The sequence below is a fragment of the Anolis sagrei genome, chromosome 4 (assembly GCF_037176765.1).
Source record: "Anolis sagrei isolate rAnoSag1 chromosome 4, rAnoSag1.mat, whole genome shotgun sequence".
In the NCBI taxonomy this organism is placed as follows: domain Eukaryota; kingdom Metazoa; phylum Chordata; class Lepidosauria; order Squamata; family Dactyloidae; genus Anolis; species Anolis sagrei.
In genome coordinates this window covers 58,223,330-58,237,704 of record NC_090024.1, presented here as the reverse complement: position 1 = coordinate 58,237,704, position 14,375 = coordinate 58,223,330, and the positions used below count along the sequence as shown (strand labels likewise).

Here is a 14,375-nt window from a genome sequence, read left to right as displayed (position 1 = left end):
CTTGTCTTGAAGGCAGCTCATCAGGTCTCAGGAAAGGCTGTAAAAGAGGGCAGCAGTGGAACAAAACATATCAAAAGGCAGAAGGGAATTCAGACAGGGTTTTGAACTGACAATGTCAGGGTTTGACTTTACAACAGAGAAGGTTTTGAGCTGTCAGAGATAGGATATTGAATTTGAGAAAGAAGGGAGAATTGCGTAGGGTTTTGGGGGAACTAAAAAATAAAATTCATATATTGATATATTGCACCATATATAATGGGCCCCCTGGTGGCGCAGCAGGTTAAACTGCTGAGCTGCTGAGCTTGCTGACCAAAAGGTTGGCAGTTCAAATCCAGGGAGTGGGGTGAGCTCCCGTAGTTAGGCCCTGTTTCTGCCAACCTAGCAGTTCAAAAACATGCAAATGTGAGTAGATCAATAGGTAATGGCACTCCATGCAGTTTTACCAGCCATGTGACCTTGGACATGTCTGTGGGCAACGCTGGCTCTTTGACTTAGAACTTGAGATGAGCACCCCCCAGAATCAGATATGACTAGACTTAATGTCAGGAGAAACCTTTACCTTTACCATATGTAGTAACCCTTTTCTTGTTGTTTTAAACTGTCCCTGGCTCTCTGTCAAGGTTGAATTGATGTCAGGCCAATGATATCACAACTAAAAAACCCACACAACAACACAGTCACAAGTCCACATTTAGGGGTCATTGGAGACCTAGCAAACCTTTCCCAGAAGGGAATAATTGGAGTAACCAGGGCAAGTGGATGGCTGAATTCCTAGGAGCATTGGTATCGGCCTGGAGAATGGGATCTGTATTGCTCCCTCATAGAAGCATTGTTTTGGAGGATACATGGAATTAGCTTGTGGGGAATTTCTGCAATGCATTGCATGAATGCATGAAGACTAATTGGTGCATAAGTATTTCACAAAGGTTCATAAGTGTATTGTTGTAACGAAGATAAGCGACAACCTAGGCAGGGGGGAAGACAATCCCAACCCTACCAGCAGTGTAAAGATGTTTAACGTTCAGCTAGTCACTACTTTGACAGATAAATGACTACGACGAGGGGGAAAGACTCTCTTATCCCACCTCAGTAATGTTGTTAAGTGACCAACTGATTTAACGTTGTTAATGACCGATGTATTAGGTAGATTCGCCACCACCACCTCAATTAATGTCTGAGGAAAACATAAGTGTGAATGTGAAATAGGTAAAATTAGGTTCAAGCCCTTTGTTCTTCTTTATGGCTGTTTCTCTCACTGACTGAAATTGTCTTTAGGCTAGCTGAGATCTAATGGTTGTAATAGACCCAGGCAGACACCAGTTTAAAGATGAAAAATAGAAACAGGTTTATTTAGACTTGATGAACAAAGCAACTCTTAATAAGAGTGGTACAAAAGCGTAATGTGGTTACTTGAGGCTTAGCTGTTTAGACAGGCAGTCTTCTCTTAAGACTTTAACTTTTGTTTCTTGTGAGTTCCTTGCTTCACACTGTTCACTACACTGACACAGTGTGTCCTTGAGAACAGCCCACAGACTGCCTCACAGAGCAAACAGGCTTTCCTACACTGACCTTTCTTTGTACAGTGATCCAGGAACCTATGCCTTTCCTATGCTCTAACCCTCAAGGCTCACTTCAAAAGTTCTTCCTCCCTGTCTAAATTCCTCTCAGCTCCCTCTCCCTAAAATACTTCTTCACTCTACGATGTTTAAAGCTCTCCTCCCTAGCTTGTCAAAAGATACAGCCTTTTCCCTCTGAAACCTAACTCCTCTTCTGACTGCTCTAGCCAATCAGGAGTCGGCTGACTCCTCCCTCTTGCCTCTTGACTCTCCTGCCTATCTCTGAACATGTCAGCTACTGTCTTCCCAGGCTTCGGCCTTCCTGGCAAAAGGTAAGATTCATGACAATTGTGTAATGGATTAGCCTACTTTACAAGGTTGGTCTAAAGGCAGTAATAGTTTTGGCTTGGAAAAACTAAGGAGAGCAGAGGGGAGGAGAGATCAGGCAGCTTCATAGCTGGAAGAAGAGTCTGATTGATTGGCTGATGAAATTGGAGGGAGTTGCTTAGCAACTGGAGATGGGCAGATCCAATCCAGCCAGAAAGGATCCAATCCAGCCAGAGTTCAGTTCTATTTGGAGCTTGGAGTTTGAGGGGTTAGATTAGGAGATTTGAAGGGCAAGGAAGGAAGAGTTTTGGGAACTGTTTGTTAGAAATATATCTCTTTGAGGAAAATATTTAAAGCCTTCAGTGTGAAGGAGTAAGAAATATAGTTGGCCTCTCTAGTGATAGAGTGCTGGTGTGGAAAGAGGATTCAAAAGGATCAAAATATCCTGTTTGTATTCCTATGTGTGGAACATTGCTTTTAAGAAACTCGAGTTATAAGACCATTCTCTGTAAAAGTAGAGCCTGACAGTTTATTGAAATCACTGCACATCTTTAGTGTTCAAGACCAACATAAACATCATATTCCTGTTTTATTTCACCTGAAGAGTTCATGTGCTTTCTTGAGCATTCTAGCAAGGAGGTGGCCTATGAATCAATAAATGGTGGCAGCAAAGAAATATATAATATATAATGGTAGCATCCCACTGTCCTGTCATGTGTATGTGTGTGTGTGCCCTTGTCCCTCTCGGCCTCGCTGGCCTGTCGTCTTTACTGTATATTTCATTTGTGAAAAGACTTCACCTGACAGAAGCTTGACTGACAAAGATTTGAAATATGTGAGCTCTTTTCTCCACAGTGAAACCGATTGGCATGAAGAGGTTAATAAAATGCCACTTGCTATTGGGATTAATTCAAATACAACTTAATGTACGAATTCTCAGACAAGACTAACATTATTATGGGGACTGTCCTTAAACCAGCATTAAATTAGTCATAAGCTAAGCTTTTTGTCTTTAATTGCTCTTGGATAACTAGCTATCATGAAACATCTATATTTTTAAAGTTCTGACAGCAGAGGGCTCTGAGAAAACTAATTCTGAACTGACTTTTTTCTTAAGCACACTTGATGAATTTTTATGAGGTCAAAATATAAGCTACACTTGTCATAACACTAATTGGGTCACTGAAAAAATGTAGCAGTTTGCACTTTTAAACAGCAACATAGAAAGCAAGGGTGCAGAATTATTGAGTCACTACAGTGGTTTTATTGTTTCTAAATTAAGTACAATAATTCTAAATTAATTATGCTAGAGGATGTCATGGATTGTAAGCCCTTCTGCCTTGGTGTTTAGTGGGATTCAGACTTGGAGCAAATTCGGACAATATTCTTTTTCACTAAGCCTGTAATTGAGACTTTGTTATGTTCTCCAGGAACAGTTCTTGTCAGAAGTAATACTGGTCAACTGATGTTGGTGTCGCAGCAAGCACTAGTGCAAGCCCAAAGCCAGACCCAAAATAATGCAAGTGTAAGGTGGACAGCGCCCACACTTGCATCTACAGTCAAACTACAGAATCCACAGGTAATCCTATAATCAAATTTCTATTAAATGTCTCACTAGTTTTGCTGCTATAGTAGATGTTTCTACCAAGGTTGAATTGCAACATAAAACTTCCATGTATGTAGCCTTGTGAGTGAGGCAAATCTAGTCTAGGTGCCAGGTTTCTTTTGCATTTCTGTCAAGATATTAGGGAGGTGGTGGCAGCTGTAAAGAGGAGCTCAAATCTGTTTTAAGGTAAGCCTGGTTCCTTATTACACAGGTATGTTCTGTTCTTCCCTTTAAGCTTGTCCATACCAGCTATCAGTGCTCATACATTAATGCAGGTACCGTATATACTTGAGTATAAGCTGACACAAATAGAAGCTGAGGCACCTAATTTTACCACAAAAAACTGGGAAAACATTGACTTGAGTATAAGCTGAGGATGGGAAATTCAGCAGCTACTGGTAAATTTCAAAATAACACCTCTTGATGTTTTGTCTGCCTCTATGGCAGGCATCCCCAGAGGTTGAATGCCATATATGCAGGCAAAACATCAGGAGAGAATGCTTCTAGAATATGGCCATACAGCCTGAAAAACCTACAACAACCCACTTATTCCGGCCACGAAAGCCTTCAACAATACATTATTCATGTAGTGTTAAAAGTTATTAAATTAATAGTGCCCTCGAGTTAAAACAGTTAAGACAATGTATAGGAATAAACATGATAAAATTGTTGTAACCCAAACGTTATGATTAAAATGTGGCATTGTCTGGTGCTACAACAATGCCCCCCCCCCCCCCACACAGTGTATTAACCTCATGGAGAGTAGGGGCATAATGAAGGTTCACTCAAGTAGACTTTAAACTTTGGGAAGGGGTGTGTGTGTGTATACAGGCACACTTTTAGATACAAAGATCTCAATTAGGGGGTAAAATATTACCAACATCATCCTGATTTGGCATGAGAAGTGTACAGCCATCCCTTCAGATTTCAGGTTGACTTTGCAAATGTGATTAAAATGTTCTCTTTGGGAACCTCTGGGTCCTCCAACATGACTCTGGTCGGTTTTTATCAGAAGGGTCACACCAGAGGACCTAGAGAGAACACAGTGATTCTGTGGTTTATTTCTTTTCTACATTATTCATAGTTTTTCACTTTTGCAAGCATCCTATATCCCTAACTCCAGTGAATGTGGAGAGCTGAGGGTTTTGTCAGCCAGAGGAATTCTTTTAAAACTAGTTTCATATGTTTTTTAAGACGTTCTAACTCGGCAATATGACTACTGGAGTTTCCACTAGCAGCAGATTCCTGTTGTGTCAACTGTGGTTGAGTTGTTACTCTCCAGGAAAAGTCATTGCTGGTGGTGCAGCTGATGTTAGTTGAGGTACCTGAAGTCTCCCTGGCCTCTAGCAATAGGGCTGGTTCTAAGAGCATTCCCTGGCTGTGCACCTATTTCCTTGAATGAAACCCCATCCAGGGTAGTTTGCTTATCTAATTTGCAGTCCTGAGAATTACTGAGCTGTAGAGCCTCTGTCTTACTGGAATTTAGCTCCAATTTCTTGAATTTTATCCAGGCTGTTATAGAATCCTGGTACTGGTTCAGTACCTGCAGAGCCTCAGCTTAAACTCTCTCTCTATATAAAAAAGATGTTGAGCTGATTGTCCTAACTTCAAATGCATAGATGGTAAGGGGTGGGAACAGTTTTGTGTCCAAATGCTACATAATCAGTTATTTAATTCTCGATTTTTAATTCATATTCTATCTATTCTCATTCTTTCTTAAAAGAACTCCGTAAACCAAGTACTTAAAGTGCTACCAGCTCCTGTTAAAACAGTGCCTCGGCCAACTCATCCCATTAAGAAATCTGCCGTAATCCAGGTATGCCTGGTATTGTATTTGCTGGTATTGAACTTTTTAGGTGTTTTTATTATTGTAGTGGTTCACAAATCATAGTTTCCTATACTGAATCACTTTCTTGCTAATAGTCGATATAACCAGTGATGAGGAATTCTGGGAGCTGCAGTCCAAAAATGCTCATCATAAAGATTGCGATTAAACTTTTTTTATTAAAAAAAACAAACACTTTTATAGAGATAAGTTATGTAATTCTTGAATGAACACTGTGGAAAGATCTGTTTTATTTTTTTCCTGGTCGAAATCAAGTTAATGAAGCTAAATACTGCTTTCTTTCAGTCAGTATCATCAGCAAAAAGCAATTCTACAAATATGACGATAAAGGGACCATTGGCAAACCTTCCTGCTTTTGATTTTCATATACAGCCTGTTGCTCCAAAGCCAATTCCTGATGCAGACGGCACAACAGTAGCACAGGCCAGCACTTCTGTGGTACGTGCAATATACCCTATGATTGGAACCTTCTATTCTGTTTTAGAATTACTGGACAGGATTTAATTTGCACTCTTACTTTTGATTCTTGTCAGGAAATGCTGGAAAATGTGCAAAAGTGCAAAAACTTTCTTGCAACACTTATAAAACTGGCATCCAGTGGAGCTCAAGCACCCGAAATGGGGCAGAATGTGAAGAACCTGGTAGAAAATCTGCTGGTAAAAGTTAATCTGCAAGTATTTTGCCCTGATCCTAAATGTCTTTACTTGGAAGTGATTTTATTGGGGGTTTCACTTGTTTATAGGTTTGCACTAGATTACATGTGTACAACATTGTAGTTGTTGAAGGTCACTGTCTCATCTTTACACATCCTGATCAGTAAAGCATCATGAAGTTGCAGTGAATGTAACCTAAAAATACTAAACATCACCAACTAGTAGAACATAACTTGTTTGTTATAGTATAAAGGTGGAATTTCACATTGAACTCGATCTTACACCACCATATTATTGTATTAAAAGTGATCATTACTGCTGTTTGAAGAACAGAAAAAAGATACAGCTTGCAAGATTTCTCGCAAAAGACATGAAATTGAGAGATATCTGTTTGTAGAGAAGTTAGGGAATTTTGAACATTTCCTTTCAAACCAGCTTCTCCTACAATAATATATTTATTTATTTATTTATTTATTTATTTATTTATTTACAGTATTTATATTCTGTCCTTCTCACCCCCCAGGGGACTCAGGGCAGATTAAGGTAAAGGTTAAAGATTTACCTTTAGGATAAAGGGTAAAGATTGACATTAAGTCCAGTCGTGTCCAACTCAGGGGTGTGGTGCTCATCTCCTTTTCTAAGCCAAAGAGCCGGCGTTGTCCATAGACACCTCATAGGTCATGTCGCTGGCATGACTGCATGGAGCACCGTTACCTTCCCACTGAAGCGCTACCTATTGATCTACTCACATTTGCATGTTTTCGAACTGCTAGGTTGGCAGAAGCTGGGGCTGACAGCAGAAGCTCAACAAGCTCAGCAGCTCAGTGCTTTAACCCACTGTGCCACCGGGGGCAGCTTACAATGCACATATATATGGCAAACATTCAATGTCATTAGACATACAACATATATAGACAGACACAGAGGTAATTTAACATTCCAGCTTTCCGGCTTCATGGGGGTATGCTTGATTCCAGCCACAGGGAAGCTGCTGCTTCATCATCCACTTGTGACACTCAGTCCTTGATGGAGTACTTCCTCATTCTTACAGCACACTGCTGGAAGGTTTTATGGTGTCGTAAATTAGTTAAATTAGCCTCCCTGCATAAAGCTGTACCTAAATTTCCTACTTGACAGATGCAGCTGTCTTTTGGGCTACATAGGTCAACAGCAAGCTAGACTATTAATGGTTGGGAGCTCACTCCGACCCGGGCCGGCTTCAAACTCATGATCTCTCAGTTAGTAGTGATTTAATGCAGCTGGCTACTAACTAGCTGCACCACAACCTGGTCATAGAACACTTCCTTTCAAACCAGCTTCTTGCATTCCCACATATTCTCACTTTATAATAACTTTATTCTTCCATACTGCCACCTTCTCCCCGAAGGGACTTGGGGTGGCTTACACAAGGCACAAGTTGCCTAAAACAAGACATGACATAAAACACAATGTAAAATACAATTGTAACAACAACATAAATCTCAGAATAAAACAGCACACATCTGTCAGTAGAAATAGCTAATGTAAATATGGCCAGCAATAAACAATTAGAGCAAGGGAATGGGAGAAGTACAGAATTGTAACCATGGGATGAGGACACAGGATAACATGTGAGGCTGCATAACAAATATATAGATCAACTAGGTGTTCTCAAAAGCTTGTTTGAATAGCCAGGTCTTCAGGTTGCTACAGAAGGAGGGCAGTGTGGGGGCTTGGCTAATCTCCCTGGGGAGGTTGTTCTAGAGCTGGGGGGCCACCACAGTAAAGGTCCTCTCCCTCCTTCCCATCAACCACACTTGAGACAGTGGTGGGACTCCTCCCCAGGTGGCGCAGTGAGTTAAAGCACTGAGCTGCTGAGCTTGTTGACTGAAAGGTCACAGGTTCGAATCTTGGGAGCGGCATGAGCTTCTGCTGTCAGCCCTAGCTTCTGCCAACCTAGCAGTTCGAAAACTGAGTAGATCAATAGGTACCGCTCTGGCAGGAAGGTAACGGTGCTCTATGCAGTCATGCTTGCCACATGACCTTGTAGGTGTCTACGGACAATGCCGGCTCTTCGGCTTAGAAATGGAGATGAGCACCACACTCCAGAGTTGGACACGACTGGACTTCATGTCAGAGGAAAACCTTTAACTTTATTCCCTCTCTCTCTCTCTCTCTCTCTCTCTATATATATATATATATGCACAAGCTGTGGGTGGTTATGTAGTGTAGGTGTGAAATATTAGCCCTACAATATCCTCCTAAGGTTGATGGATCCAAAGCTAGGATGAGCATAGTGCTGTTGCTTTGGCAGCTAGGAAAATTGGCCATAGATTATTTTTAGCTGCAACCATATTAACTTCTCTTTAAAAGCTTGTCCCATAAAAAAGGCTGGAACTATGATATTAGTACCACAGTGTCAGTGAGTTGATGGATTCTGTTGTAGGAAGATCTGAAGGAGTTGCAGGTTGCATTATGCTACAATTTCTTTTTCTACTCAGGAAGCTAAAATTGAATCAGAAGAGTTTACGAATAAGCTGTACATTGAGCTGAAATCTTCCCCACAGCCATGTCTTGTTCCCTTCCTTAAGGTAGGTAACTCAATTATTATCTAATATGTAACCTAGTTATTATCTAAGTGGGCATGAATTTTAACCAGAGAGTGAAAGATTAGTTTGGAATATCAAGTTGATTAAATAGGAAAACCACACAGGCATTTGTGTGTGTGTAAGGGAAAGTTAATAACCTACTAGTAACATTCTGTCTTTTTTGCCCATTGGGTATTTTGATACAGCTTATCATGCAATCATCCAGTGGGTTGCAAGCTAGTATAAGTTTGTGCCTAAGATTTGTGGGGATTTAATACCACCTAAATTTCTGTTCATTCAGTGGCCTAGAGGTCCTTACTGTTCCCTGCTGTGCAGCAATGACACCACTTGAGCACAATCCACCTCTGTTTATGTGTTTCTGTAGATCTTTTGGCTACATAAAATCTTACTTAGTGCAGACCAGCTTCACTTTTATCTGTGCGTTGAGTGGAGGGGATACTCTATGGATCTGGATATGCAGTATTTTCATTAGCTGAATACGAGATGATTGATTTGACTTATATCCCATCTTTCTCTGAGAACTGGACTAAGTGGGATTTTAACAAACTTTCTACATACAACAGGCAACAGTATAAATCTTGGTATCATGAAACATGTTTTCCCCCCTGTTAGATATATTAGAGTGAAAAAGCTACTTATAATTGTGGCATTCTAGTATGTATTCTAATAATAAGCTAATAATAATTCTAATAATAATATTCTAATAATAATAATAAACTAATAATAATAATAAGATCTCCCAACTTATTACTAATCATACTTGATCCTTAAAGAAGTACATTCAATTTCAAATCTGTTATTGATGTTTGGAAGATTGTGAAGTTGGGGTCCCAAAAAGCAATATTTTCTGTTCTGTTCTATCAGTTTGTCCCCAAGTTTAGAGCTTCAATAAACATGGTGGCTGAGTAGTTCTTAACTGAAACACTTTAACTAGAATTTTTTTATTTTGTAATACCTATATATATATATGTGTGTGTGTGCAAATAAATAATGAGAAATCTTGCAGATGGGACTCATGTTTAAACACAATAGTACTAGTGCTGTTCAAGTTAAATTGGAAGCAAACAACACAATTACAATGGAATTAGCAGTACTGAATGTAAGATTTTATTTGTGCAATGCAGTTTGAAGGGTTATTTTGTTAAGGGAAATCCATAGATGCCTGTCTTCTTTCCTCCCACCTTAATTTACATAATGCAGGCATGAAGGCCTGTGACATTGCTGGCTATTGCTCTTATATGCAACATTCAAAGGTTCATATTTGCATCAGTGAATTAACCCAGTGTGCATTAACCTTCTGCCAAAATTCAGATGTGTAAATTAATACAAGGAAAAAACTTAAAGCAACACTGCAAGTAGTGTTGTTTCATGAAAGGACTATAGTTCTGCATAGCCTGGATTGTGAAAAGAATATGCCAAATCTAATTTTCTCTTTTCTTTTCTTCCTTGCCTAGAAAAGTGTGTGTGCCTTAAGGCAGCTTGTTCCAGACCCACAGACCTTTATACAGCAGTGTCTCCAACAATCTGTGCCAAGAACAGCTGCTTCAACTTGTGCAACTGCAGTATCATCTGTTTCTGCAGTGGCTGACAGCACTCCTGTGACGTTCCAATCTGCAAGGACAGTCCTTAGAACTCCAGTGGGAATCTCCTCTCCCCAGACCTCAGTCCCAGCCCCCTGTACATCTCTGGTGACAAGAGGATCTGCTTCACTTCAGCTTGTCCAACCAGAACGTGCCTTACCCTTGGGGGCACTTTCTCTTCAAGGCGCCAATTCTGTTCCCCCCACTGAACTGGCAACAAGTATAACCACTGTGAAGACTGTACAGCCAACCTCCTCCGTGGAAGTGGTGACAAGAAGAAACACTCCCCTTCCATTTATAAAGCCCATGCCTACTCCTGTAGCAGTATCTTCCGCTGCTTCTCTTAGTTCTGGAAAGACAGTATCACCATCTGCTGCGGCAACATCTCTTCAAGTGCAAAAGCCAGCTTTGACAACTAGTGTTGCAACAACCCTCAGTAAGGCAGTTGCTACAACGCTCCAGTCTGGGACAACAGTCACTGGGAAACCAATCACAATTAGAGTTGCCTATCCCAATTCTGTCATTTCCCAACCTGCCCGGACTTCACAGCCTGTAACGGTGAAGCAGTTGGTAAGAGAACTTCGCTTGATACATGGGTCAAGGAAAACCTGGTTATTCCAATGTGCCTTCAATGATTGAATGTAAGACACTCCCTGACCAAACTCTGCATAAAATGACCTCAGAAGCACTTTATTTTATGGTTCGTGTAATTGAATCCTTCCTCATTCTCAGATCCCCCTTCCCGACAATTTTGCACTACCCTATCTCCCAGTGTTTTAAAATTTTAAATTTTATCCTTGAATTTGGCCCCGGCCAGTGTAATTTCCTGGTGTTTTAATTGTTTGATTGTATATTGCTGTGTTGTCTATTATATTGGTTTTGCGTTTTATGTATTTTATTTTCTGGTTTTGTTATATTTTTGTGTAATATTGTGTTTGTTGTACTGATGGGCGTGGCCTCCCCGAGTAAGCTGCCCCGAGTCCCCCTAGGGGAGGTGGAGCAGGGTATATATAAAGATTATTATTATTATTATTATTATTATTATTATTATTATTATTATTATTATTATGGAAGCTGGATAATTCCCAACTGTGCAAGGGAACTGCATGTTTCCTTATGGAACTGTTCATAAGTCACCCATGTTTCAAGAAGTCACCCAAGAATGCTGCTATCTCCAGAGACCTGCTTCATAGGCACATGGGGAGGGGGCGTTCTTTAGTGTCACACTTCAAATATAGAATTCACACCTTCTAAAACTGCAAGAAGTCTCCAAGCTTGCTACTTTATAAAGTGTGTTAAAATATACCTCTTTAATTTGACCTTCTAAACCTCTGTTGTGGTCATTTTCTTTTTTCTGTTTCTCATTTTATTTGTTTGCTAGCTACAGTGTTATATTTCTTTTGTTTCATACCACCTTGACTTTTTTAGAATGCTAATTTATCAATCAATGTAAATAAATAAATGAAATCTCTTTGTAATGTAAGCAAATAAATAAAATACATGACAGGAGATTAAAAGGCTAGCATTTTAACCTTCAAAGTCTGGATCAATATGCAAAGAATCATGTGGCATCTTTGAGATTAACCTTGTAAAATTTGAAGGAGCCACAACTCAGTGGTTTTCTTTGTTTTACAATAGGTAGCTTTTATTTTACTTTTATTTTACTTTATGATCTAACACACTGATTTAGGATAAGCAGGCAATATACATTAAAAAGAAGTGCAAAAATTCAGACTAATTCATAAACTTACTAGATTCAAATGACCTTTGGAGCAAAGACATACATCACCATAAACACTAAACTGGGGGAGGTAATCTTTGTTTGACACCACCAGGGAAACTAGTGCCCTGTTACTTCTCATCACATTTTGCCTATCTGGTAGAGAGAATGTTGAGCAAGAAATTCCCTAAATCAGTGGTTCCCAAACTTTGGTCCTCTGGTTATTTGTGACTTCAACTCCCAGAAGCTTTAATCAGCTTGGCCAAGAGTCAGGATTTCTGAGAACTGAAGTCCACAACATCTGAAGGAACAAAGTTTTGAAACAACTGACATAGATGTTTAAAGTTTGCAAGTAGTTGTCCATTCCATACATACAAAAGTACAGTAATGCCCGTTAGTATTGCCAGAGAGGAGTGTGTTCATATCTAAACCTGTGGAATTTGCTAATGTTATGCCCAGACATAACTGAAAGACTTGGTAAAGTTAGGTATAATCTCGCAAAGGTCTATTTTATAATCTAAATCAGGGGTCCTTAAACTGAGGCCCGTGGGCCAGATACGGCCCTCCAAGGTCATTTACCTGGCCCTCGCTCAGGGTCAACCTAAGTCTGAAATGACTTGAAAGCACACAACAACAACAACAACAACAACAACAATCCTATCTCATCAGCCAAAAGCAGGCCCACACTTCCCATTGAAATACTAATAAGTTTATATTTCTTAAAAAGGTTCTTCATTTTAATTATTGTATTGTTTTTCAGTATTTTTTGCATTACAAATAATATATGTGCAGTGTGCATAGGAATTCAATCATGTTTTTTTCAAATCATAATCTGGCCCTCCAACAGTTTGAGGGACTGTGACCTGGCCCTCTGTTTAAAAAGTTTGAGGACCCCTGATCTAAATGATTGGCAATCACAGGGTCCTTCAAATGTTGGAGTGCAACTTTCAGCTGTCCTGAAAGAAGCACTCCAACATAGCAAATAATGAAAGATAATTGTGAATTATATTTTATAAAATCTGGAGGAGTTCATGATTTTCATCTCTTTTCAGACACTGTGTTCCTTTGTATCTTCATACTTGTCTTTTGTTGAATTTGGTCTTTTCCCCCCCAGATAGTCCAGCAGGCATCAGGAAATGCCCTGAAAAAAGTGAGCACACTTCAGCAGGCTTCCTCACTCCCTACTGTGAACAAACCAAGTGGGAAGATGCCTTTAAATACTGTTATCCATACTAACCAACTTCCTGCAGGTACAGTTGTATTCTTGGTCTGAATGAAGCCGTCATGTTAAACCATGGCTTGTATTAAGAATCATGGCTTGATAGGAAGTGATTGTTAACTTTAATTTCTCATCTGATCAGTACTAGTCATATCCTTCTAAGAGAAGCAGTGATTGTAACCATGGTTAGTTACTTCATACATGCAACTAGTACAAACCATATCTATTGGTATGATTTGAATCTGTTATTTTTTGTTTCTGATTGATTCATTGCACCCATGGTTTCTCAATTCACACACTGCATTCATTAACACTTTTAAAGCATGGTTTGGCATGATGTCATTGTTCAGATGAAGTAAACTGGTATGCTGGGTGTTCAGACATAAAGCAGTAAGGTGGGATATATGGAGAATCCTATTTATACGGGGACTTCTCTAGTTAAGGAGTTAACCTTATTGTAACCATTTTGGTCACGGCAGTGTCCAATAGCACTGTAGAATGGTGCAGAGTTAGAATTGATTGCAGAAGAAGACTCATGTTTCTCTTCTTTTAAGTGAGAAAATATATTTTCATGAATTTGAGGTGTGGTGGGGAGAAGTGCTGTTCTCCCCATCTCTTAAAGCAATCAAAAGCATGTTGGTGGTAGAGCTCAACAGCTGTTAGTGCTTAAGAACAGATAAATGAACTGTAAAGTCCACAAAATTGAATAAAAAGTGTGTGTGTGTGCGTGTGTGTGTGAAGAATAGGGGGCATGCTACATTTGGTAGTGTCTCTTACATTGCTGAATTGCTGCCATGATAACGGGGTAAGCCACATTGTGGTCCTTGTTCCCAGGCAGTATACCTGGTGGGAGATAATTGCATCTTTCCAGTTGTAGTTTATTGAATATTGATAGAATGCAATATCACATTTTTATTTATCGTGTCAGAAGCAAATTGATAATATAGTTAAAATGTATAAAAAACCATAAACAAAGTTAAAAGCTTGGCATTATACTAAATGTCCTTTGACCAGAAGCTGGCCACTTGGAGTGCCTCTGGTGTTGCTTTGAGAAGGTCCCCCATTGTGCATGTGGCAGGGCTCAGGCTGCATTGCAGTAGATGGTCCATGGTTTGCTCTTGTCCACACTTGCATGTCATGGACTCCACTTTGTAGCATCATTTCTTAAAATTGGCTCTGCATCAATAGAGTAGCAAAGCTCAAAGGCAGTTGTCTTCACTGTGTCTGGTTGTGATCCCCAGATTGTGCTATTAATAGCTATTAATATTCTATTAATAGAT

General features: G+C 39.7%; 1 protein-coding gene across 1 annotated transcript in view; it reads left to right on the top strand.

Annotated features, from left to right (window-relative positions):
- The window catches only part of TAF4B (TATA-box binding protein associated factor 4b), an 83,980-nt gene that overhangs the window by 15,374 nt on the left and 54,231 nt on the right, over positions 1–14,375 (top strand). The window contains exons 2-8 of the mRNA XM_060775196.2: positions 3,314–3,462; positions 5,213–5,305; positions 5,621–5,773; positions 5,869–5,991; positions 8,469–8,558; positions 10,031–10,726; positions 12,991–13,126. Of these exons, the coding sequence (XP_060631179.2) occupies positions 3,314–3,462; positions 5,213–5,305; positions 5,621–5,773; positions 5,869–5,991; positions 8,469–8,558; positions 10,031–10,726; positions 12,991–13,126 (1,440 nt within the window). The remainder of the gene's footprint in view (positions 1–3,313; positions 3,463–5,212; positions 5,306–5,620; positions 5,774–5,868; positions 5,992–8,468; positions 8,559–10,030; positions 10,727–12,990; positions 13,127–14,375) is intronic.